At 39.2% G+C, this 25,741-nt stretch overlaps 1 protein-coding gene across 10 annotated transcripts in view; it reads left to right on the forward strand.

Annotated features, from left to right (window-relative positions):
- Positions 1–13,583: 13,583 nt before the first annotated feature.
- Positions 13,584–25,741, forward strand: part of LOC135205712 (uncharacterized) — a 50,959-nt gene continuing 38,801 nt past the window's right edge. For 3 of the 10 annotated variants that reach the window (XM_064236779.1, XM_064236783.1, XM_064236781.1), the window contains exon 1: positions 13,589–13,941. In XM_064236779.1, the coding sequence (XP_064092849.1) occupies positions 13,939–13,941 (3 nt within the window). In that variant the 5' untranslated portion in view covers positions 13,589–13,938. Of the gene's footprint in view, positions 13,942–24,080; positions 24,229–25,741 lie in introns of those variants that run through there. The other 7 variants (XM_064236775.1, XM_064236780.1, XM_064236785.1 and 4 more) reach the window with 5 other exon arrangements.

Consider the following 25,741-nt stretch of genomic DNA (forward strand, 5'->3'; position numbering starts at 1 on the left):
AGGATCTCTGCAGCGGAGAAACAGATTTCGTTAAGAAGGAGCTAAACACTGCCCTCTTCTTCAAAAATACAGGATCCAAAAAGGGATGCCACTTCATTTGAGCCATCCCATAACCGCCTTGTCTAGGCAGGTTAAAACACGCCCCAACTCTTCCATGGAAACAAAGTCTGGTTCTTGCGACTTCTTGGCTAAAGCTCCCAAAGCCCAGTCCATGAAGTTAAAGACTTCGAGAGTCTTGAAGAGGCCCTTGATGAGATGATCCACCTCACACATTCCCCAAGAGGCTTTTGCCGAGTGTAGAGAGCGTCTCTAGACGCATCTACAAGAGCGGAAAAATCCGCATCAGAGGACGAAGGGAGACCCAGGGCCCATTGGCTCCTTGGAATCAATACCACATCCCTGGTTTCCCTGTCAACTTAGAGGGAGGACAAGAAAATACTGTCTTACCCGCTTCCTTCTAGCCCTGAGCCAGTTCTCGAGACTCTTCAGAGACTTTCTCATAGAAAAGAGTAGGGGTCATCTTAACGAATGAGGAGGCCTTCGACATTTTCGTACTGGATAATAACGATCCTGGCGAAGGGGGGTCCGAACTGGCGTAGTGAGTCTCCAAACACCTGCAGCAACAGAGAAGCAAGTCTCTTATAGTCTGAAACTCCTGCATCTTTGGCTATCTCTTCATCCGACACTTCTTCCAAACGTGTGCAGGAGAGAGGGCTTTTCCTCAACAGGAGACCGATCCTTTGAAGGAAGTCTTTTCCTTTCGTCCTTACTCCTATCATCCTTCCTGTACGAGTCCTGGAGTTTCCTATACTCGGGCTTCTGATCTGCTCCTTGCGTCTGCTAGGAGAGGCGCTTGCGTCCTGAATCAGGCGCCTGTGAGGCGAAGAGCGCCTGCTAGGCGAAAGTAGAATATCCTGTTCCTGGCGCCAAGAAGGAGACGCGTTTGCGTCCTGGTGAGAGCGCCTAGGCCAAGAAGGCGAGGCGCTTGCGTCCTGGTGAGGCTGCCTGGTCCAAGAAGGAGAGGCATTTGCGTCCTGATGAGGACGCCTAGAAGGCGAAATGCGCCTGCGAGGAGAAAGGACCCTTTGTTCCGTCGTCCATGAGGGGAGACGTTTGCGTCCTGTTGACTGCTTCTAACAGGCGAATAACTCCTTTTCCCTTTGCGTCTTTCCGGAGAGGAGCTAGAATCTCTCCTACTCCTCCTAGGAGGTGAAGAAAAAAACTTGTCCAATCTTCGGGGCCTATTCGACGCGAAACTCTTGCGTCCTTCGGAAAATGTCTCGAGGACAAACGAGCGCTCCTTCCTTCTAGCGGAGCTCTAAATAGAGAGGGACTCTCTTCTCTCCCGGAGCTCTTAGTCGAACGAATTCTCTCACGAGAAATTCGCGAATCAGGCTCCTGACATGCCATGGGAAGGCAAACTCTTCTCTAGTCCAAACCCTTGGGAGAACTCTTGCTCGTAGGGCGTTTTCCGATTTTTGTCATATACGACTGAAGGTCCTCGCTGGGGACGAAAACCTTTCAGGCGAGGAGCGTCTGCTAACGCCAGGACGCTTACTCTCTGAATCTCTCCTAACGGAACTTCTTGATGGGAAGAGAAAATGTCTTTCTTCCTAGAAGAGCCTTCAGAAAGAACTCCCACTAAGGCAGACAACTGCTGTTTGGAGTCCTACCAAGAACTTCCTTTGTCTTGTGTGATAAGTCTTCCGGAGACGAGTCAGGAGTTCTCATGGTTCTCTTCTTACGAGCAGGCGAATACTCCGGAAAAGGCTCCGGACTGGAACGTAACGCTTCGCTAGTTGGCGTCTTCCAGGATCTCTTAAGAGGACGCGACTTAGCGGAAGAACTCCATCCTCTTCTGGGAGACGAAGAGTCTGAGTCCGAAAAGCACTTCCTCAGGACGCTTTGCAGTAGCTATCCTTGGCAGCCTGGGAAGCGGCTACAGGATCTGCCGAAGGGACGCCTGACCGTTGGGAATACTCTACATCCCCCTTGCGGCTTTCGACATTCCTCCTCCCTTGGTCATGGGAGTCTGAAAGAGGTCTAGGCCTAGGAGCAATGCGGAGTCGGTCAGACGCCCCTCCACTTCACTGGGGACACTGCACAAATCACTGCACACATCACTGCGCTTACCTGTCTCCTTCATCGCTTGCAGTTGCGTTTTCAAGCTGATTATTGAGCTCTCATTGCAGCCATTTCCGTAGACACATCTACAGGTTCGCTACTGGGGGAAGGGGCTGAAGCCAAACTATGAGCAGGAGAAATACTATGAAAGTTAGGAGCTACTTCCTGTTCATTAGAGCAGGATCTACTTGAGCTTCTGATGGAAGCTCTCCTAACCCTATCTTTCTCAAGTTTCCTTACATAAGAAGCCAAGGTCTTCCATTCCACTTCCGTTAAGCTCTCACATTCCAGACAGGGGTGTTAGTCTCAGAACAATCATTCCCCTACATTTTTTTACAAAACTGTGTGAGGATCCACCGATGCTTTCGGTAGCCTCACCTTACATACCTCTTTCGCACACCCTCCCAAATACAGGTGCCACGTCAGACATTTTAAAGAGAATCCAATTTCCAAATCCAAAAAACAAAAAAAACAGTCCACGATAAGCGTATGCCAAAACCAAAGATCAAAGTACATCACCATAAGACAGATAGATAATCCTCGGCCAACGAGAAAAGAATTCCAATGCAGGAGGTACCAACAACGATGTTGTTGCTACGGCGACAGAAAAATTCTGGTTAGAAAACGGGAACGGTTCCTATTCCCGCCACCCAGCGGCGGGAGTGGGCTGGTCACCTGACCTACCTGTCGCGTGTGCCGCAAGTTTTGAATTCTGTCGGGACGTCGGAGACTATAGCTAAGTATATACTCTGCCGGGGAAGTTGCATGTACAAAAAACTGATCTTGTGTCAGTTCTCAAAGAGGAAAACTCTTGGAAAGTCTATCTCCAAATCTGAGAAATTGGAGATCCTGATGTCTTGCGCCTGGTTGCGCCTCGCTCCTGGGAGCGTCACGCTTCTGCTGGTGTCTTGCGACTTGCGCGTCCTCGCGTTTACCTGGCGCCTCTCTCCTGGGAGGCGTCACGCCTCTGGTTGACGTCACGCGCCTTGGAGCGTCCTCGCGCTTGCCTCGCTCTCTTCCTGAGAGGCGTCACGCTTCTAGTTGACGCCTCGAAGCGTCCTGGCGCTTGCCTAGCGCCTCGCTCCTGGGAGGCGTCATGTTTCTGGCTGGCGTCAACCGCTTTGGAGCGTCCTCCGCGCTTGCCTGGCGACTCTCCTGAGAGGCGTCACGCTTCTTGTTGACGTCTCGCGCCTCTGTAGCGTCCTGGCGCTTGCCTGGCGCCTCGCTCCTGGGAGGCGTCCTGCTTCTGGTTGGCGTCACGCGCCTCGCAGCGTCCTCGCGCTTCGCCTGGCGCCTCGCTCCTGGGAGGCGTCACGCTTCTGGCCCATTACTTGCAACCGTGGTCAGGAAATCTCGATATCAAAATAAGAAGAGGTGCTGTAAGAATCCTATAATTTTACAGTACTTTCATAGTTGGATTTTTCATCTCAAATTTGTCCTCTAATTCGAGTATATCGGAAGGGGAATTTTTCTTTCCTCGGTTAATTCTTCCGTACCCCCCCCCCTCCCCCCCCTCTTTTTTCCTGAACAAGAAATATTTTGGCTGGCGCCTCCTACTAATTATCTTTATGTTATGTGCCAGAACATCTGTGTCTTTATGGTACCGACATCCTTTCATATGTTAATTCCGTTCTTTATTATGAAAAAACTATTATATACGTAGTATATCCATTCAGGGAAACCATTTCCCACTAAAAGAATGTTTCCCATTCGACTCATACAACTTCTGCGCAATATCCGATTCTAAATACGGTTGTGTCGTTTCTCGAAAGATTAACAATAGCGTAGTCTTGAACGTGAAATCTCTACACATCTCTCTTCTCACTAAGTTACTGTACTTAATAAAGACACGCTTTCGTAGTATTAGTGACATTAATCATATAATGTTCTGCTGCATTAGAATCCTTTAATAAGTTATCTACGGTAAACAGCAGTGAAAGGTGTAATATCTTTCTTATCGAAAGCTGCAACAAAAGGCAGACAATATTATTTATGGACAGCTTAGGTATTTCCCTCAATCCGAGGCTAAGACCACGATTGTAGGGAAGAGATACGGTTAGTTATCCCATTCCGCAGGAGAGAGAGCTGTGACCGACCGCTCACGACTGAGAACAACATGGTACTGCCGCTGGACTCTCTCTCAATTCAAAGCGAAAAGCAGTCTTCGAAAGCCGACTGGCCTTCCCTTTCTAGAGTTGCCAGTTACTCCATTTAATAAAGGAATCTTATAAAAATTTTTATCGAGCTTCAGGAAGTTTTTATATAAGCATAATTAAGCGAACGAGACTTCGACAAGTCTAGAAACTAAATAGGTGTTGTCTAAACAATCCTTTTAAACAATTTCTTCCTAGGAAAGTCCTAGAAGGGTACTGGTAATTCATGGAAACCTCTTCTAACACGAAGAAAAATGTTTCTATCCTACTCTCAATTCACCAATAAAGATATGCTTCTCCGATCACTTCTCGAAGACACGAAAGCACATATTAACTCATACTCTAGCGTAATAGAATACTCTATAATACTGTTACATTAAGGTAAACCGTATTAATTTAGGAAATTTTGTAAGGATTTCAGTTGACCATTATAGCATAAATTTCGGTATGAGTATGCCATGCCATACCGTAGCCTAAGGCGATTTGTCCTAAACAAGCTATTGGTAGGAGCTAGAAGCTTAAAACTCAATACATATATGCTTTATCACCTCAACGGAGATCCATTATAATTCATTCGATTGACAAATAATCTAAATCATTCTAACAGAATAGCTATATCTAAAAATGCACCGATGGGAATCTTATGTTGAAAATAAACAATTTCATACCCCCATGGGATAGCGTTCTCGTCTAGTTGCGAAAAAAAAAAAAAAAAAGTTCGAACAATGACTTTATCACAAATGGTATCGAATGATCTCTAATATTTTGAATAATTCTACCAGAAGGCATTATACGAGGATCTTCGTCAAATTCATTCATTCGAAGTTCTCCTATCCATCATGGAACAGTAGGCATAAAAAGGGAGAAAAAAAAAAAAAAAAGAAAAAAAAGGAACAATGTTTTAGGATGCCTTTCCCAATGGCTATCCCATCGGCAGTCGGGACGCTCTACAGAACCTGCCGAGGGGACGATCCTGACCGGTGGGGATCTCTGAAACCTCCTTACGGTTTCGACATTCCTTCTCCTCTGGGCTTGTGAGCTTGGAAGAGGTCTAGGACCTGAGAGCGAGACAGAGCCGATCAGCCACGCACCCTCCATGTAATGGGGGAACACTAAATTCACTTCTTACGTTCTAAGAGTTCGCATTTGAACTATATCCAAAGTCTACAATTGCAAATATGATATTGTAGATTCTGCGGAGTAAGAAGGTGATGAGGATGCACAACTACTAGTACTGTTACTACTATAATTGCTCGTTAACACAAGAGCTAATAAAGCTTCTAAAGGATAGTTACTTTCTTGACTTCCCCAATAGGAAGAAAGATATAAATTTAAATTTCTCTCAATCAAATCTAACACTTATTTGTATAATGAATAAATATAAGTAATTCCCTTTTATGAAAGTATAAGTAATTCACTTTCGTGAAAGTGCATGAGTGTCTACCGAAAACTTCGATAGTTACACGTCACTAATCTTTCGAAATTTTCGAAGTTAATTATTATCCAAAACAAGTTGAAAAAAGCAAAAGGTTTATGCCGAACCAAAGATCCATTTACTTCCCTATGTAAAAAGTTAGCCCAGACGATCGCTTGGCGATGAAACACGAAAATCCATCAGGAGGAACTGCAAACGTTTGTTTACATTCCAAGCGACAGAAAAAAATATGAATTAGAAAACGGGTATGGTTCCTATTCCCTTTTCATTCCCGCCACCCAGCGGCGGGGGGTAGATCACCTGACCTACCTGACGCTTCTTTAAAAGCGTCTTGATCATCGTCACGCAAATCAGAACGTACAACAGAACCGTGAACTTCTGTCGTGGATTTCTAACTTTCTCGGCCTTTTGACAAAGACGCCGGCCCCGCCTGTGCGACAACTCACGTCTCCGTCAAATTCGTCTCTCCTAGACGCCCTTTCATGAGGACGCATTCACATTCTCGAATGAGTCGCTACTAGAAGGTGACTCAAACGCCGAAAACGAGGAGAAGGAGCCGGGGACTGCCTAGTCCTCTTAACAGGCAGCCACCAATCCTTCCTCCGACGACTGGGTTCTGCCTCTTTCTTCGCAAAATAGGAGCCAACTGCTTTTGCATCTCTAAAAGCATTTCCCTTGATGGAGAAAATTCTCGATCTTGGGAGAAGGACTAATCCTGTGAGAGGGGATGGCCCTCTCCTTTAACTAAACAGGAACAAATTTTAGAGCGACTTGGACGCTCGAAAGAGTCCTCCCCTGATGAAGTCACTTTATTGGGTCCTTTTCTGCGGTGGAAAAGCTTCAAAATATTCAGGATTGCAAGGATCCAAATATTGATCAGGAAGGACGTGAAGCGTCCTCTTCTCTGAAACCCTCCCTTCTTAAGGGGGTGGGCGACAGGGACCGACGGCCTCCGTTGTGCGAAACATTCTTTGGCACCCCTGCCCCGCCTCCCCTCCCATGTAGAGGTCCTCCGAGAGTCCCACCCCGGTGAGGAGGGAGGAAGCCTCGGAGGATGAGAAGCACTCTTTAAGGACCCGTGCTCGTGCACGATCCCTGGCAGTCTGAGACTCATCCTCAGATTCTGCCGAAGGGACGTCAGACCGGATATTAGTTCCCGTAACCCTCCTTCGGCTTTCGGCTTGCCCTCTCCCTAAGGCCTGGGAGTCCGGCAGAGGTCTAGGCCTGGAGGCATTATGGGACCGATCTGACACCCCCTCCACAACACTGGATGCACTAACACTATCATTGCACTTAGACATTTGATTGTAGAGCAAGCACTTCTGATTCCAGGGCACAAATCGACTCCATAATCGTAGATAATACATTTCCTTCTGCAGGCACTTCCTGATTGTCCAGTGGCAATACAACAGGATTAGGTTGGATTAAATCTACAGGAGGATTTAATGGAGATACAATCTTACCCTGACTTCTATTCACAGAAGCACTCCTAGAGGAAGACCTCCTGATTCTATCACGCTCAAGCTTTCTCACGTAAGAATCATATGCCTTCCACTCAACCTCAGTCAATTGCTCACACTCAATGCATCTATCATTCAACATACATACATGACCTCGACATTTCGAGCACACCGAATGAGGGTCTACCGAAGCTTTCGGCAACCTCACCTTACATTCCTGCACATCACACACCCTGAAACTAGCAGAGCTAGATCCAGACATCGTATTTAAAGAAAAGTCAAAGCCAAAATCCAAATCAAATCCACTATTGCATATGCCAAGTCAACAAGCCAAATCAAAAACCAAAAGTCAATCAGAATACTCAAGTTAACAAAAGAAGTTTCAAAATCCTAGGCGGAGGTCTGTAAACAGTTGTTTACCGACCGGCGACAGAGAAAAATCTGAATAGAAAATGGGAATGGTTCCTGATATCCGCCTCCCAGCGGCGGGAATGGGTACTAACCACCTGGCCGACCACTGCGTGTGCCGGGAGTTTTGAAATTCTGTCGGACTTCGGAGAATACAGCTATATATATATCTGACAGGTAAGTTTCATGAACAAAAATAATAATAATAGAAGTAGTAATAATACGATAACTAATTTCAAAAGAAAATTCTTCCCTTTGTCTTTTTCTGTATCAACTTCCCCATCTCAACTCGAGTGACACTCAAGCTTAACAATGCCATACAATGGTCAACGAATTTAATGGTTTTATGTAATCTCTCTCTCTCTCTCTCTCTCTCTTACCGAGATGAGATCATTTTCATAGACGTGTATGTAATAAGTTTATCATTAATATTTTCCAATAATAATACTATAAGTACAAAATTCATATCTGAGTATTTTAAATACAATAATCATTCCATTTCTCTCTTTTAAATACTGTAAGGACAACTCTCTCTCTCTCTCTCCTCCACAAGATACTTGTCATACTTTGGGTTTCTATTTCTTCCTTTTATCTCTCTCACTCTCAGCAAAAGAATTGATAGACAGACAAACATAATTGCACAGTCCTCTCTTTCTCTTCTCTGGAGAAATATATGTATGATGGGGAGGGGGAAAAAGTTTGCCTACAGAAGTTCATTTCAATCTATTGAAAAACCTAAGGAGTTACTCTCTCTCTCTCTCTCTCTCCTCTCTCTCTCTCTCTCTCTCTCTCTCTCTCTCTCCTCTCTCTCTCCTCTCTCTCGTATTTTAATGAAAATAAACAGTAATTTGTGAATACACAGTGTTGCACATGAAAAAAAGTAAATTAGTGATAATTTTAGAGATACGGCCCTAAGAAAAATTGCAAATTAGTAGTGAAATTTTCCCTGTGGACATGTTTTTCAAGAACGTAGTTCCGGCTTACGACACGTCTTAAGAACGGAACCCCCGTGGTAACCAGGGACGCCTGTATATACATATTTTTTTTTTTCTTTTTTTTTTTTTTTGCTAGCACTTTTCATTGATTTCTAGTCTACATTAGTATTTTGAATTTTTTCCCTGTGGACATGTTTTCAAGAACGTCTTCCTGTCTTACACACTCTTAAAACGGAACCCCCGTGTAACCCTTGACCGCCTGTAAAAAAAAAAAATACATGTTTTTTTTTCTTTTTTTTTTGCTAGCACTTTTCCATTGGATTTCAATCTACATTAGTGTGTGACTTTCTTTAATAACCGTATGCCAGTAAATAAATATAACTTTAATGTTTGGCATGCCTAAGAATGGTAAAATCATGGTTGCCACATTAGTGGAGGCTTCACACATACGCCGATTCATTATTATAAACTGTTTCCATGAATTCTAGTTATCATAGTAATGCAATAATGATAAAATTGCTTTAATATTTATGTATATATACTTCCAATACATAGCCTAATTTCACCAATTTCAACATTTTGTGTGTAGTCTTATACCCAGTTTGGAGGGTCAACACATACCGAATGGCGAGAGAGAGAGAGAGAGAGAGAGAGAGATGAGAGAGAGAGAGAGAGAGAGAGAGAGAGAGAATGGAAGGCGGAGGAACGAAGAAGGAAAGGGGTGGCGGTGGAGGGGGGGGAGAGGGTAGGTGGAGCTTTTTACGTCGTGATCGTATCCATTTCTGCATAATGGAGTTTTTGTCTCTTGGTACAAGGACAAGTGTCGTTATTCTTTACGATTAGTGATTCACGATACCCTTATAAATTACGGCACTGGGTGTAATGCACTATAGCACAATCTCGTTCTGATACAAGTGTTCGTTACAGAAATAGGTATTGCCCACAAACGTGCTTGCACTGTCTCTGAAACCCATAGTAGGTATGCTGCTTAGTTGTCAATCAAGTTTTTTGTAATCAAGTATTTTTTACAAGCTAGCTATTGAATAAATTTGTATTTTTCTCAATCAAAACACATGCCCCTCAATGCTAACTTTCCTCTTTTAATGACTTTCTGGTCATTGCAAATTCGGCTCCATAATTTCTTATGGTGCGAAAACAGAGGCCCAGGGACCGAAAACGATTGCGTCACACTACGGCGATAATCCGGCAGTAAAAAATCTTCATATATCCAAAAAGTAAATAATAAAGATATATATGCGCATTACGATTATAACAATTACATGAATAGCTGATAATCTGCATGAATAACTGGTAAACTGTTCTGCAAGAAAGTTGAGTAAAGCAATTATTTACAATAGGTACGAAAGTCAAGATGTCATGACGTCATAATACAGGACTTAAAAGAACATTCTAATTCCAAAAAATAATTACATAAATTTGAGTCAGAATCAAGTTACTTTTTCAATAACAAAATATTTTCAAATTAATCATCATAAATATGTAAAATATTGACGTTTTACTATTTATTTAAAATATTATCAAAGTGCACTCTTCGTCGTCGTCTTCTACCAAAACAGATGTTTACTAACAAACAAGCCGGTGACGGACCGTTTTCCGATTGTTGTGATGAAAGTGCCCCAGCGTCTGTGGGTACAAGTGGTGTGCAGATTTATCACAGGAAATGGTTAGTTTATTGACACAAGCGACTCCGCAAACATCGAGACGGCATCAATCTTCTAAAATATTCAAGCGTATTCAAGCGTAAGTAAAAATTTTGAGATTTGCACTGCGTTGGACACCCTTTTCACTACCCTCTGTTTAATGGTTTAAATTTGGCCTTAATTTCTAACTTTGGAGAAAATACTTACTTCGAAAGGAGAGTGGAGGTCTTTAGCTCCGTTTCTCACCAACAACAAGTCGCGACTGATGCCCATCACCGATGTCAGGACGCGTTGTAATGTACTTTTTATGGGATTGTTCACGCTGATCGTACATGGTCCACTCTGTACCCTGTGGTTTTTTACCCTAATCAGTGAGTTGGCCAGTCCACTCGGTTGTTTACCCTAAACATCGAGTGAATAAGGCTGAGCCATGCGATGACGATGGCGCCACTGCGGTGTTTCCCCCAGTTCCCAATCCCTTCTTAAAACATACTATGGTTCCTTAATGACTTGCGCATGCGTGTAACTAGGTATTCCATAACAGCAATAGAGCAGTCTGGTTCTCCCAACATTTTCCACCACGCAAAACCCACCCTTTTCTAAAGGGTGCCCTTGCCTGGCCATGGGGGGAGAGTCGTGACCCCGCCATCTGTATACCACCTGTACCCACAACCCGAGAGCAAAATATACTAATTCACTAGATTAGGGAGCTACTAACAACGAACCCGAAGGTGGGGCCATCTAAGAGGGCCTGGACTGGCTGAGGGTGGCCCGCCCGCCAGCCTGGCCTCTCATTAATATTCACACCCGGCGCCCTTTTCCGGCGTCTGGCTCGTCCCGCTTACCTGACTAAGGTGGAAATTAAGATGGCCAGAAACACAACAACGAATGAGCACACTAGAACATTTCTGTCACGTAATAACCCCGTCAATTTGACATTTTCCACCTCCATCATAGGAGTTTTGTTTACATGGCGGATGTTGTCACGGTGCGACTACGACAACGTTTTTCCTCCTGCCACTCGCCATATTTAACCAGATTTTACTTCACAATTAGATCAATACTACACCAAATACTAATATTCAATCGATAATTTTGTGTATATTTAACGCCATGCGAAGGTAAGACGGGGAAACTCCAGCTAAATGGGTGCCGTACTTTAATTGGGTCAATAGCTGTATGTCGGATGTTTACATTTTTGGGTCTTGAAAAACAGTGTAACTTGACTCAGGCGAATTACGCCTGCAAAGAACTTTATTACTTGACGTCATGAGGCATGGCGATTTAACTCTTATCAGCTGCGAAAATAATGGCAGTAATCCTGGCACCAGCTGGCAACCGTATTAAATCATGTCTATATTTTTACGCTTTCATGAAGTCCCATTTTCAATAAGTACACATATTCCTCCCTTTTTCAGCGCTTATGTATTTTTGTTCGCGTTGACTTCTTATTATTACCCCGATAATATAACGAATCGTTGTTATTAGCATTCCGTAATATGGAATGTTATCGGACCAATTAAGTAGCCCAGCGAACAAAAATATACGTGTAGGTGCTGGAAAAAGGACAAATGTGTTCATATTAAAAATGGGTTTTCATAAACGCGTAAAAATATAGATAGTTGGTATTACCTGGATTAACTGCCACTATTTTCGCATTTGTTAATATCGATTTAATGCGCATAACGATGGGGTCATCTGAGATTGTTGTTGTTATAAAATGTTCAAGTTATAAATTTGATATTATTAATGCAAGATTATGCACGTAGGGTTAAGTTTAACGCGGTATTTTTGAGCTGCAATGGCCGCCTATCAAATCTAGTATTTAAGAGATTTGTTATACATAGCACAGACAACGAATGGAGTCAACAGAAAGTTTCAAAATCCCTTTCGAATGCTGGTTTAGAACCTTCAAATTTGCACCCCCCAAGTTTTTTCAGTAACAAATGTCTCGCCCAGAAACTATTTTCTCAGAATAACGAAGACTATAATAACTCAGTATAATGTCATGTTCATATTTGGGAGCCATGTGCAGTGCCTTATTCTGTCTGCTTATGCTAACTTGTACAACTTCACATTAAATTAATAGTGTATTTTGTTCAGACTTCCACGCTTTCCAAAATCTTAAATTCATTCATATGTAAACCCTAACATTACAAATTATATAAGCATTCCTTCAGAGTCTAAAGATGATTTCCCGCAAACTTCGCTTATCAAGGCAATTGCAACCAATTTTCACATTTATTAATGCATTTTTAAATATATTTAAGTTACGTTAATTTGATGGAAACCTAAAGCCGTCCAACTGTCGATGTGACAATCATGGTCGCTCCTCTATCGACTTCTGCTGCTTCGAGAATATAGGTAAGTCAATAACAAAATATTAAATAGTATATCTGACTACAATAAGCCCATAAAAAGAGCGTGGACATTTTTTTCACCCAAAGGTATATAGAATGTTCTATATACCTTGGTCTACCCAAGGTCTACACCCGAGACACTCATCCTGAAGTATAAGAGTACAAAAGACGTATACTCGGTGGACTATAACGGTAGCACACCCATGCCTGTGTGTGTGTGTGTGTGTGCATTATCAACAGAAAAGCTGATCACTGAACTGTCAGAAGTAGTTTTAAACGGACTACGATAATCGTGTATTCGGATAATATCGATAGGTTCCGTTCCTCGCACAAATGAATGAAGGCATCGCCCTCGTCCTCGAGCCTATCACCTCTAAAATTCCTGAGGGCCCCTGTGGGAATATATAATTCTCATATATTCACGTGGAGGAAGCCTAAAAGGCCATTAACTTGGTTTAAACATTCTAGAACGATATTTTTTTGGATTAATTATTTTTCTCATCTGGGATCTTGCCTAGATAGTGACCCCAACAATCAACAAAGTTGTGGGTTTGTTATCTAGGACTAATATTTCTTGGGGGTCATTATCTTTACGATATCTACAGGCTATTGCTTATAGTTTTACCGGATTCTCCAACGGGCTTGTACTAAACACGCCTCTGCAAAGGTACCGGGTTAAAACCCCTTACGGGTCACTATAAATGAAAGATCTATTATCATTATTATTATGATTTTCAGAATGTAAACTCCATTCAGATGGAACAAGCCCACCAAAGGGGCCACTGACTTCAAATTTGAGCTTTCGAAGATTATGGTGTTCATTATAGAGAAAAGTCACAGACGGTAACAAGAAACAAAGATATCGATTGAAAAAGAAAAGAATATAGATTAACAAATTATTAAATATATTAAATAGTACAAAAGAGATGCAAAAATAAGTGGAAATGCGTTATTTCCTCACATGCACTCTCTCTTATCAAACCCGGATAAGCATGAACTATGATTAGTGGGGCGAATACCAAACACACACACGCACACAGAACCATGACACTATTGCCAACAGTGGTATAACGTACGTATGGAGGCTATGCTAAATATTCGAGTCTCCCTATCTAACAGTGTGCATAGAGGTCCAACTCCGTCTGACATACTGCAATAAAGAGAACAGAAGTCGAAAACAAATCTAATCGAGAGAAGAAGAAAAAGAAGGGTTAAACCATATGACTAGTACGCGTTCGACACCGGGAAAAAACCGGAGCACGACACTGGACCTTGTGCCTAACACTGCCAGAGTGTTCTAGTGTAGTTATCCACCTTCAGTTCAGGCTAGCTGCTATCTCGACTGTCAGTGCAGCCACACATTGCTCTCGTGAACGCATATTGCATTGCTCCTAATTTTAAAATGGTAAGGCGTAGTGACATTCAGGGAGTGGCTGTATGTGTAAGTGTTTACATAATAAAAATATGGAATGTTTAGTCCATATATATAAAACTAATCGTGTAGCTTAGGATGCAGAGAATAAGTATGAGCGCAAAAATAGAACGTTTGGACCGCCCAGGCAAATTTTCCCCTTGTTTTAACCATTGAAAAAGGCCGTTTCAATTGGCTATAGGTGGTTGTCTGGAACTGTGTAATGGACGAAAAGTTGTTCGAAAGCTAGTTAAAAGTGAAGTAGTATACCTCGGTCATGTATCCTATATATATGAAGTGTCATGTATCCATATATATATAAAGTATTTCCCCCATGGGTTAAAAATTTTTTACCTTATATAATGAATTGAATCCAAATAACAGAGTCGAATATCTTTTGCGTGTACGCAATAGGAAGTCTCTTATTTATAAATGATCATAAATAACAGAATCTAAATATTTTTGCGTGTACGCAATAGGAATCTATTTAAAGTGCACATATATTAATCATAATTTTATATGAATCCATATACATATGTATAACAAATCAGGTTAGCCTTAATCAATCAATGTTTACCTTTTGTCATCATACCATATCTGGCAGTTATTTATGAGTTAGTATATTGATTAATGAATCAGATATATAACTTTAGCATAAAAATCAACGAATCAATCAGCATAACATTAAATAATTTTATCAATTCATATATGAACTTTTTTATCAGTTAAAATATGATTTTTATCATGTTAATCTTCATTCTATGCAATTATCAGAGTACATTAGTATTTTCTGTAGCATATGTATCTTATGAGAAGAGTGAAAAACTGTATCATTATATATATCATGTGATCACTATTATTTACCAATATCATTGTTTTATATTTTATTACTTGAATCAATTCATGTACACCATGAATTTTTATTACTTATATATATATATTTCACATAGTGTCTGTATCACACTCCTATAAGTCAAATGCAAGTCAAGTTTGAGTAATATTCAGTAGTTGGTTTTTGGTAGCTGACCGAGCTAATGTAAGTGTTTACAATAATCAAAAAAGGATGGAATGTTAGTCCATATATATAAAAGTCTAAAAACTAAAGAGGTCAAACCAGATTGCTTGCAGGAATGTGATCAGACTAGAGACGCTAAAGATGACGTATACAATAAGTATGTAGGCAGATAACATGCCGTCACCTGTAGTAATTCAATTGTTTATAAACATTAGTCCAAGCTCCCTGCTTGAGACAACTACCCGACCTATTATTCAAACGGCCTACGTGATCTGTAGCGTGTCTCATTTGATTGTGTGTTCGTATGAAACTATGTCATCTGATAGTATGTTCATATGTTCGAACTACTGTCTGTTCCTTCATAACTTGTAACAGAGATGGTAGACAGGCAGAACAGAGTTAGCTATCGTCATTAGAAGACCTGTACCTCTTTACCTAAGCTTTATCATGTAGAGGAATAGGATTAGCCATCATCATTGGCAGAAGCGATCAAGCTATCGTTATTAGAAGACTTGTACAATCATACCTGATCTTCACCATGTAAAACTTCAGAAGAAATTATATCGATTTTTTACTTAGTGTTTTCTACAAGAACCTCACGAACCATGAGTTTAACACATCGTCGTAAAGATAATACCGACTTCGTAAGTGATCTACAAAACCCCAGACACTCCATTGAAGATGGAAGTGCAATACCAACCGACTTAGCGTATAGATTATCGCTAGTCTAACATTACCTCATAGGGCGCCTTATCATACAAGGCACTAGCCCTAATAATTGGTGGCCAGCGGACCAGAAGAACTCTACAACGTCCTACGAAGAAAAAACAGAATAATAAATCATGAAGTCAACGACGACGAAAGCAGCAGATTCTTCAAGCAACCTAGTATTCATCATTAGTGAGCGACTTCGGAAAACAACAAGATTCGTCAAGCAACTTAGTATCATCGTTAGTGAATAACTTCAAGAAACAAAACCGACGTGTCCTTTTCCTACGGCAACGGAAGCTTCGTCTCTCATTAGAATCATTTCAAGAAAAACATCGTTAGTGAGCGTTTCCGGCACTGCAAGAAACAAACCGAACGCGTCTGCAGCATCGGATTTTTAAGGGCTCGAATCATCGAAACAACGCGCACGGGGGAAACTGAAGCCAAACCAGGTCGTCCGCTAAATAGAGAAGGAGGACCAAGCCGTGTGCGTTATCGGAACACCGTGACTTCCCACAAAAGCAAGCTAAGTACAATTTTTTATTCATTTGGAGTAACTTTGAGTGTTTCCTTTGCAGGTCGAATTTCGTTATTCCTGTGGCTGAAGTTACGAGACATTCTTAATCTTACTTTTTTACAGAAATTATCTACATCATTGAGATTTCGCTACTGCGAGTTTTTATCTGTTTCCAGAAGTTTCTACTGAAATATCATAATCATATACTATGTTAATTTTATCATTTTGGGTGATTATTAATCCCTTACGTAACAAATCATATTAAACAGTGAATATGCGTTTACGCAGTGGACGTCTGTATTTATACAGATGCATGGATAGGGTCGTTAAGCACGTAGTGATTAGAAAACACACAAAAACAAGATGGAACACCCCGTACAAATCTATATAAATTAGAGGTAACTATTTCGGGTCATGACAATAAATGCTCCTTTGCAAGTCCCGATCGCAGTTTTAGCCTTGAGTTTTTAGTTATATAAAATATCGAACCTCAATGACTCAACTCAACTTTAAAAAATATGGCTGGATGCAAGGAATAACATGTCTGTAAAAAACTTTCGTCAGGCTAAATGCGCTGACCAGGATCCCTCACTATTTCAAATTTAGCAAAGAATGAAGTACAAACAGTTAATATTGAATACAGTAGAGATAACTTGTCTTTATAGTAATCGCTCAGTTTCCTAATAGTTAATCGTCATTCATTGCTTGTATACGTAACCAGCAACATAATGCTAAAAACACACAATACGTTGCCGATGGTAATAAAGAGAAGGATCCTAATTATTACAAAAAGAAATAGAAACAGTAGCCTTTCAGAATCAAACAAGCAAACTCGGTGACTGTGTCACCTAGTGAAGCGGTCAAGGTTAGTTAAATCTGCCGAGTTTTCAAAGACGAAGCAAATTCCACACAATAAGCGACTCTAGCAGAGTGGGGAAAAAGCGACGTTGGTTCATACATACCGATATCTTTTTGAACTAAAAAGGATTTTTCCTATGAAACACACGACCGTATAAGTAATCAGAGCAGGTTTTCGTTTTAATTTTAATACATAAGTTATTATAAGTAGTGGTGGATTAAGCCCGACTGTACGCGCTGTAAAAATTAGAATATCTTGATTTATTTCACGTATTATCCTGTATTTACGGACTCACCGTCTGTTGTTCGAACTTCCCTAATGAGAAGTCCGGATAAGCGAGCGCTTACAGATAACCTCTATAGTTTATAAAAAACATTGATCTGTATCTAGTGTAATTGTAAGATCCATCTAGGGTATACAAAATATTATCTTACATCCTGCAAAAATAAAGGCGTACGTGTTTATCAAATGAAAATCCTATAAACCTTCAAACATATTAAAATCAGTTTGAACAAAAAAGAGACAGTTAAATAATAACTTATATAGAGGAACTATACATTTGTCTCATCAATCGTAACATTGTTCAAATGACCCAACAGAATTCTCCCGCAACCACAGTCGCAGTTTGCACGCAAAATCTCGAGAAGCATGCACCCTCGAATGTCTTATGCGTGTAAAAGACTTTGCTGGGAAATGAAATTTTAATCCTTCCCGACACTCTGAAATATAACGAATTTTGCCGCGAACAAAGCCCTAAAAGTATACATATCGTGGATACGGAAGTTATAAATATCGAATTTTTATGGTGCTAATTTTGTTTTAATCACGCCAACCAGTCGTGGTGAATCTCTCTGATAATCTATCTAAAGTAATATCCGTAAAGTCATTCAAGCAGAGGTGATTCAACAGAAATTTTTTTTTATCTTTTACCTGAATACCAGGAAGTTTCTCCACTGGCGAGGTGATCTCTGGAAAAAAACGGATGTAATTTAACACAAATACGGTCTAAGGACAAACATAAAGCTATATACGTACCTTCGTGTAGACTCTCAATGAAATTTCAAATAGAGATAAATGACGAAGTTGAAAAATGTTAGTAATAGGAGCCATTAGGAAATCAATAAGCCCATATAATTTTTCCCTCAAATGTCATGCCATAAAAGATCGGACTTGGCGTATCTGCGTAGATTTCTGTCGCTTAAACAAGGAAACGACTCCCGATAGTTTCCAGTGCCATGTAGCGACGACATCTTATCTCTGTTAGGTTAGAAAAAAAATTTTTTTCACCAACTTGGACTTACTTAAAGGCTTTTACCTGATACCATTACCTAAGTGATTGTACCTCATATACCGTTTTCAGCACACTCAGGGGACATTATCAATTTTTACATATGCCTCTGGCTTACGTTGCGCCCCAATTACAATATAGTGTTTGGAGACTTTTAGGGGATAACCTACATGCCTATATGGATGATCTTGTAATCTTTTCTAATACCTTAGAAGTACATTCACATAAAGTAGACTAGTGCTACAGAGACAAAGACAAATAATCTCAGAGTAAAATATCTAAATGTGAGTTTTTAAAAAAACCGAACATGTTTATCTAGGTTTTATGTGTCTGGTCAAGGTCTTAAAAGTAGTCCATGGTAAGGTGTCGGCTATTCATAACTTTCCGGTACTTATTAACGTAAAAGGGGGATACAGCACTTTTGCGCTGTAGTGGTATTACAATCGTATGTAAATATGTAACTCTTCAATCATGACAGCTCCTTTAACAGATCTTACGAAGAAGAGCGTAGATTTATTATGGTCTGAAAAGCATCAACAGGCGTTCGATATCTTAAAAGCGGAATAATGCAGCTTACCTAACTTAAAAATCCCTGATTTAAATAAGGAATTTTTTTTTATTGCAACAGACGCCTCAGACCAAGGGGTAAGAGGGGTATTACTTCAGTCATATGATAAACAGTTCTTCCCTATAGCTTTTTATTCACGTAAACTAAAGCCCTCTGAAAGTAAATATGAGTAATAGGCAAGGAAGGGCTAGGTATCTTTAACACTAGTACATTTTAAGTTCATAATCTATGGCTATCCTGATAAAGTCCTTACTGAACATGAGTCCTTTACCGAGTTTTTCAAAGGCTTTAATCACAGTCCAAAAGGAACTCGGTGACAAATGATCATTCAGGTCTTTGGAGCCAAGATAAGATATCTACCTGGGAAAGCAAATATCATAGCTGACGCATTATCCCGCAATCCCGCACCATACAGCAAAGAACCCTTAATTGGACTAAAAGATATAGAAACATCGTGCCTATTGTTAAAACCGTATCTAAACAAGAAAATTCCTTAACCCAAGAGATCGCGAGCATTGAATATCTGGGCCCGGCGGAGCGCAGAACTGTTACAAACTGAACAAAGCAAGAGTCAACAGACTACCAACCAAAACAATAAACACTTTGAACGGAAATCGAGTCAGCAGCAATAAGCAAACAATAAACACTTCGGACGGAAACAGGGTCAGCGGCTAAGCAAAAAACAATAAACATTTCGAGCAGAAACCCTAAAGCAAAAGTATATTTAAAGTATGTGTATCAGAATAATGTAATCAAATGAAATTTTATATGTAGGTCCGTGACGAGGAAAACCCGAAGAACACAGCAGATGACTAACGACCAGGTAGTAGTAATAATCTCTTTCATACCAATCGTCATAAACTGGTTGCATTCCGTCATCCAGTGGTTCCCTAGTATGTCACAGAAAGCCAAATCACTGTTTTACTGGCCTACAATGCTTACAGATATAAAAAGCACATATCTGATTGTAACACGTGTCATGAAAACAAGGGACACACTAAGACACCTGTCAGTTTAAGGGCCTATCCCGTGCCAAATCAATCCTTGAAAGAATATACGTAGAATTATTAACAAAGTTACGAGTCTGACAGAGCAAATAAACACTTCTTAGTGTTAATAGTTCCTTGACACGTTATATAGAAGTAATAGCACTAAAAACAAAACACCGCAATTGAGTGCGTTAGGAATATTTATGAGTGCTAAATCAGTAAACATGGATTCAACACAGGATAATCCGACTCGGGTGGTGTAAATCAATAATAATCTCCTTAACACGTTGTGTGAATTCCTATCCATTAAGAAAACCAATAATATATTTTATCACCCAGAGTCAATCGGTTTGGTAGAATACCGGATAATTAAATAGGATGTGTCAATGTCTTACGAGTTACAACTCGTGATGTTGGATCCGAACTGGATTATAGCGGTTCTCGCGGTTTTAAATACCTTTATCATTGATATCTTGTATCTATAGAATTGATGCCGCAAGTAGCCTTATACGGTACGCCGCTAGAACACTTTTTTCACAATATTCAAGCCAAACCTTATTTTCAAATATATATATAAAAAAATATAAAAAAAAAAATAAATAAATAAATATAAAAAAAAATAAAATAAATATGGATACAAGTGGAGTCAATATAATACACTCCGTAAGAAGTCGGAAGGGTTACAAATTATAATAAAAAAGGAATCACGATAAAATCAATAAGCAAAACGTAACCATAGATAATTAAATATCCAAATATATATGCGTAAAGATTTGAACTCTAACTTAACGCTTTAGTAATGACAAATAAGCTAAAAGTTCAAACACATATCCAAAATCTACTGACATATTGTCTGTCCCGGTGATTTATATTCGTAGTCAATGAAAAAAAAAAAAAAATTAAATAAATAAATAAACTAATAATAAATAAAATAAATAAAATAAAATAAAAGAGATTTTAAAGTCAGGAAGTCTAGAAGTGAAAATGTTATCTATGGAATAATCCTATATGAATCTTATACAGGGCTAATAATATATATAGAATTTGTATGGAAACCTTTTTCATATAGTTTGAATAAGGAATATTTATTTAACATAATGCCAACATGAAACTAATATATTGTTCAATTTTGGTACTGTTTTTTTTTCAGACATTCTTCTCATGCGGGTGGAGAATTAAAACACTAAAATATCATTTGAAAATACTAAAGTCGTATCTCTTACAGCAAGTAACGTAACTCTTAGCTGGCTGAGAGCAATCTCCTGCCAAGTGACGACGTCATCATTGCCGTATCAGCATTGTTCCTTTTAACCTCAATAATCTGCTTACACAGGCTTCATCTGTGTATCGTCTCTGCTTGCAAAAGCAGATTGACTGGAGAAAGGAATGCTCAGCTCATGAACTTCACATGTGGTTCATAGGTCACATGACAGGCCACATAACATTCTTATCCGTGTGTAATGCAATTAGTTAAGGACTTGTAATCATTTTAAAATTAATGAACAATATAAGCAAATAGAATTTCTATAACAACAAAATGAATTAATTTTTTTTTCTGAACCTCATAGACATTTAGAAGTATCAAGATATGTATATATGAAATATTTACTTGCAACATTAGCCTATTACAATTCAAGTAAAACATTCATGGGAAAATGTCACGTTTTCTTGAAAAACCCAAAGTTTATTTAGAAATTAGTTACATAGTGGGTTTTTTTCGTTGCATCTCCTACCTATTAATAATGTTTTAAAAGTTAACCTCAGAGGATGCGCACGAGAAAATTGAATATGAAAACTTTGTTAGGGCACATAGAATCATGATTAATCTTCTCTTTGATTCTTATGTTGCCTGGCAATCTTACAATTAGCTCCGTTTTCCACTTCTTTGTCTAGTAACTTACTACCAGTAATATCGAATTTTCTTTGAGATTCGTAATGATATCTATTTATTTTTTATAATTATGGATATTTTTACAAGTCATCATAGACCTGGATAGGTTCACTCATTGTTAATGCCATGGATAAAAAAGTTTGTACAGCGGACTCTTTTGAATTCCGAAATATCAGCGAATTCATGTGGGTTAAGTCTGGTCTAAATGGCTCTCTCCCCTCCCCTGTATTTGGATGTCGTCTGAATTTACTTTGCCCTTGTGACAAGTATAATTTCACTTGCAGGCTGATTAATGGAACCTGGTTACAGTATCCTGCAGTACGAGAGTTTCACAACGCAACTTCAAAAAAATCGTTCGTCGCAGCGGACGACTACAGTCAAGTAACAACCGCCTACAATGTGAAAGGAATTTCATGGACTTCTTCGACCGACACCGTATCTCGTCGTTAATCTCGTTTTAATGCGGAATGCTCCGGCTACTGTCGGAATCGACTACAAAAAGGGACATACTTCCGACAATTACGACCCGAAGGATATTCAACTCTACTTTGCTGGCGAAGGACTCGTGCTGGGGATGTTTTTTTTATTCATCGCGAACGTAATCGTGTAGCTTAGGATGCAGAGAATAAGTATGAGCGCAAAAAAATAGAACGTTGGACCCGCCCAGGCAAATTTTCCCCTTGTTTTAACCATTGAAAAAGGCCGTTTCAATTGGCTATAGGTGGTTGTCTGGAACTGTGTAATGGACGAAAAGTTGTTCGAAAGCTAGTTAAAAGTGAAGTAGTATAACCTCGGTCATGTATCCTATATATATGAAGTGTCATGTATCCTATATATATAAAGTATCATGTATCCTATATATAATTGATCATAAATAACAGAGTCGAAATATATCTTTGCGTGTACGCAATAGGAATCTCTTATATAAATGATCATAAATAACAGAATCTAAATATATTTTTGCGTGTACGCAATAGGAATCTATTTAAAGTGCACATATATTAATCATAATTTTATGAATCCATATACATATGTATAAACAAATCAGGTAGCCTATAATCAATCTGTTACCTTTTATCATACCAATATCTGCAGTTATTTATGAGTTAGTATATTGATTAATGATCAGATATATAACATTTAGCATAAAAATCAACGAATCAATCAGCATAAACATTAATAATTTTATCAATTCATATATGAACTTTTTTATCAGTTAAAATATGATTTTTATCATGTTAATCTTCATTCTATGCAATTATCAGAGTACATTAGTATTTTCTGTAGCATATGTATCTTATGAGATGAAGTGAAAAACTGTATCATTATATATATCATGTGATCACTATATTTACCAATATCATTGTTTTATATTTTATTACTGAATCAATTCATGTACACCATGAATTTTTATTTACTTATTATATATTATATAATTCACATAGTGTCTATCACACTCCTATAAGTCAAATGCAAGTCAAGTTTGAGTAATATTCAGTAGTTGGTTTTTTGGTAGCTGACCGAGCTAATGTAAGTGTTTACATAATAAAAATGGAATGGAATTGAGTCCATATATATAAAAGTCTAAAACTAAAGAGGTCAACCAGATTGCTTGCAGGAATGTGATCAGACTAGAGACGCTAAAGATGACGTATACAATAAGTATGTAGGCTAAGATAACATGCCGTCACCTGTAGTCATTCAATTGTTTATAAACATTAGTCCAAGCTCCCTGCTTGAGACAACTACCCCGACCTATTATTCAAACGGCCTACGTGATCTGTAGCGTGTCATCGATTTGATGTGTGTTCGTATGAAACTATGTCATCTGATAGTATGTTCATATGTTTCGAACTACTGTCTGTTCCTTCATAACTTGTAACAGAGGTGGTAGACAGGCAGAACAGAGTTAGCTATCGTCATTAGAAGACCTGTACCTCTTTACCTAAGCTTTATCATGTAGAGGAATAGGATTAGCCATCATCATTGGCAGAAGCGATCAAGCTATCGTTATTAGAAGACTTGTACAATCATACCTGATCTTCACCATGTAAAACTTCAGAAGAAATTATATCGATTTTATACTTAGTGTTTTGTTTTCTACAAGAACCTCACCGAACCATGAGTTTAACACATCGTCGTAAAGATAATACCGACTTCGTAAGTGATCTACAAAACCCCAGACACTCCATTGAAGATGGAAGTGCAATACCAACCGACTTAGCGTATAGATTATCGCTAGTCTAACATTACCTCATAGGGCGCCTTATCATACAAGGCACTAGCCCTAATATATGTAATCCCACTAAGACACCATCTCCATCCTTCCGGATGTGCTGATGAGATATATAGCAACAAGGTTACGAGTTGTAGTAGTACTATATAGTGTGTTTGTTAAACATGGTACTGTCTTCACTTTTATGATAGTTTTGGATGCCATCGGCAGGTAAGTACGTCAGCGAATGGTGGGCATTATCTTGTCCTAAGCCGTCGCCTCCTTTCCTTACTGTGTAAGGGGAAAAATATTCCTTTAAATTATTAGTGATTTATTTAGGAATTGATTCATCTTCCTCCTCTAATATCTTTATTGTTGTAAGAGTGATTGGAACTGTGAAATGTTTTCGTTTTTGTTGTGGACACGAGTGCGTGGCAGTGTAGCCAGTCCCTTGTTTTGTTTTTCTCTCACTCTGAGTATGGCAGCGCTGCCCTGAATCTTTCGTCTGCATTTTGGTAACACTAAAAGACCATGTAAGGATCACGAATGCTTTCATGTGAGGAGGACGTCAACCGGTCCATCCTTCATTTTGGCTATTTTACCAAATTGTTAATACAAATGATTATCTATCCCTTGCGAGGTGAGCTTTTAAAGTTGCAATATTACCGTTAGTTCATTAGTTGGAACAGATCACTATCATGAAAGAACAGTAGCAGACGAGAATTAAAGTGCACAGTTGCCTGACCAGTCAAACATGATATAAACACCTTAACGTGGAAAACTTTCATTGTCGTGTAAGGTGCTTCACGTTCATTAGTTGTCATGAGATTTTTCCTTATAGTCGATTCATTTAAAGTAGATTCTTGCTCCTACGAGACTTGTTTGGCAGCCTCTGATTGGCTGGTACCGCGGGATGTAGGCCGCTTGCTCATTGTGTCATATTTTCGTCTGTGACTTTGAAAACATGCAGTATGTTTATATTTCTTCATTTATCTCACGTTCTCCAAAAGATAATAAAGTTTGGTCATACCAAAGGATTCGGTATTAATTGTACAACTAAATAAGCTTTTCCTGAAACCAATTAGATAAAACACAAAGGAATACGAGTAAAAGTGAAGAGAAAAAGTTTCAATCTTTACACCTGTTTTTATTTATCATTGGATTTTTAATAAGTCATACGATCAAGATGAATCAAAACTTGTATTTTCATACAATAAAATCACCCTGAATACGCGGTACTTTCAGATTTTGGATGCGTGTAATATGTGAAGAGAAAATTAAGAATATGTCTTATTATGTTGCAGCCGTACTTGACTCAGCCTGATAGGAAGTAAATCTTTCTTAATTATTTGTTGTTTATTACTTACCGAGACTATTATTTCATATCACTCAAATAAGTCTCTGATGTCTCTTTCATTTGAAAATATATTCATAAAATAAAATTAGAAACAATATCTTGAAACAACCTGATTAAAGTTTAGGCTGCGTTGAAGAGTGTGAAGTCGTCATTCCACAGAGTTCAACTTCTTTGCTCGATTGAATTCCGCGCGGCCCGCATGGGTCTGAGCTAACGATACCAGATGCATCCATCTGATTATTATTTTTTTCCTTATCAGATATGCCCAAACATACTATGTGATATTGGATTTAAAATGTTCGACAGTTATAATGGAAATTCTGTGTATTTATTTTCAGAAAATGTAATAATATAACGTGGTAAATATTGTCGAAACTGCAACCTTTT

This window comes from Macrobrachium nipponense, chromosome 24 (genome assembly GCF_015104395.2).
Source record: "Macrobrachium nipponense isolate FS-2020 chromosome 24, ASM1510439v2, whole genome shotgun sequence".
Lineage (NCBI taxonomy): Eukaryota > Metazoa > Arthropoda > Malacostraca > Decapoda > Palaemonidae > Macrobrachium > Macrobrachium nipponense.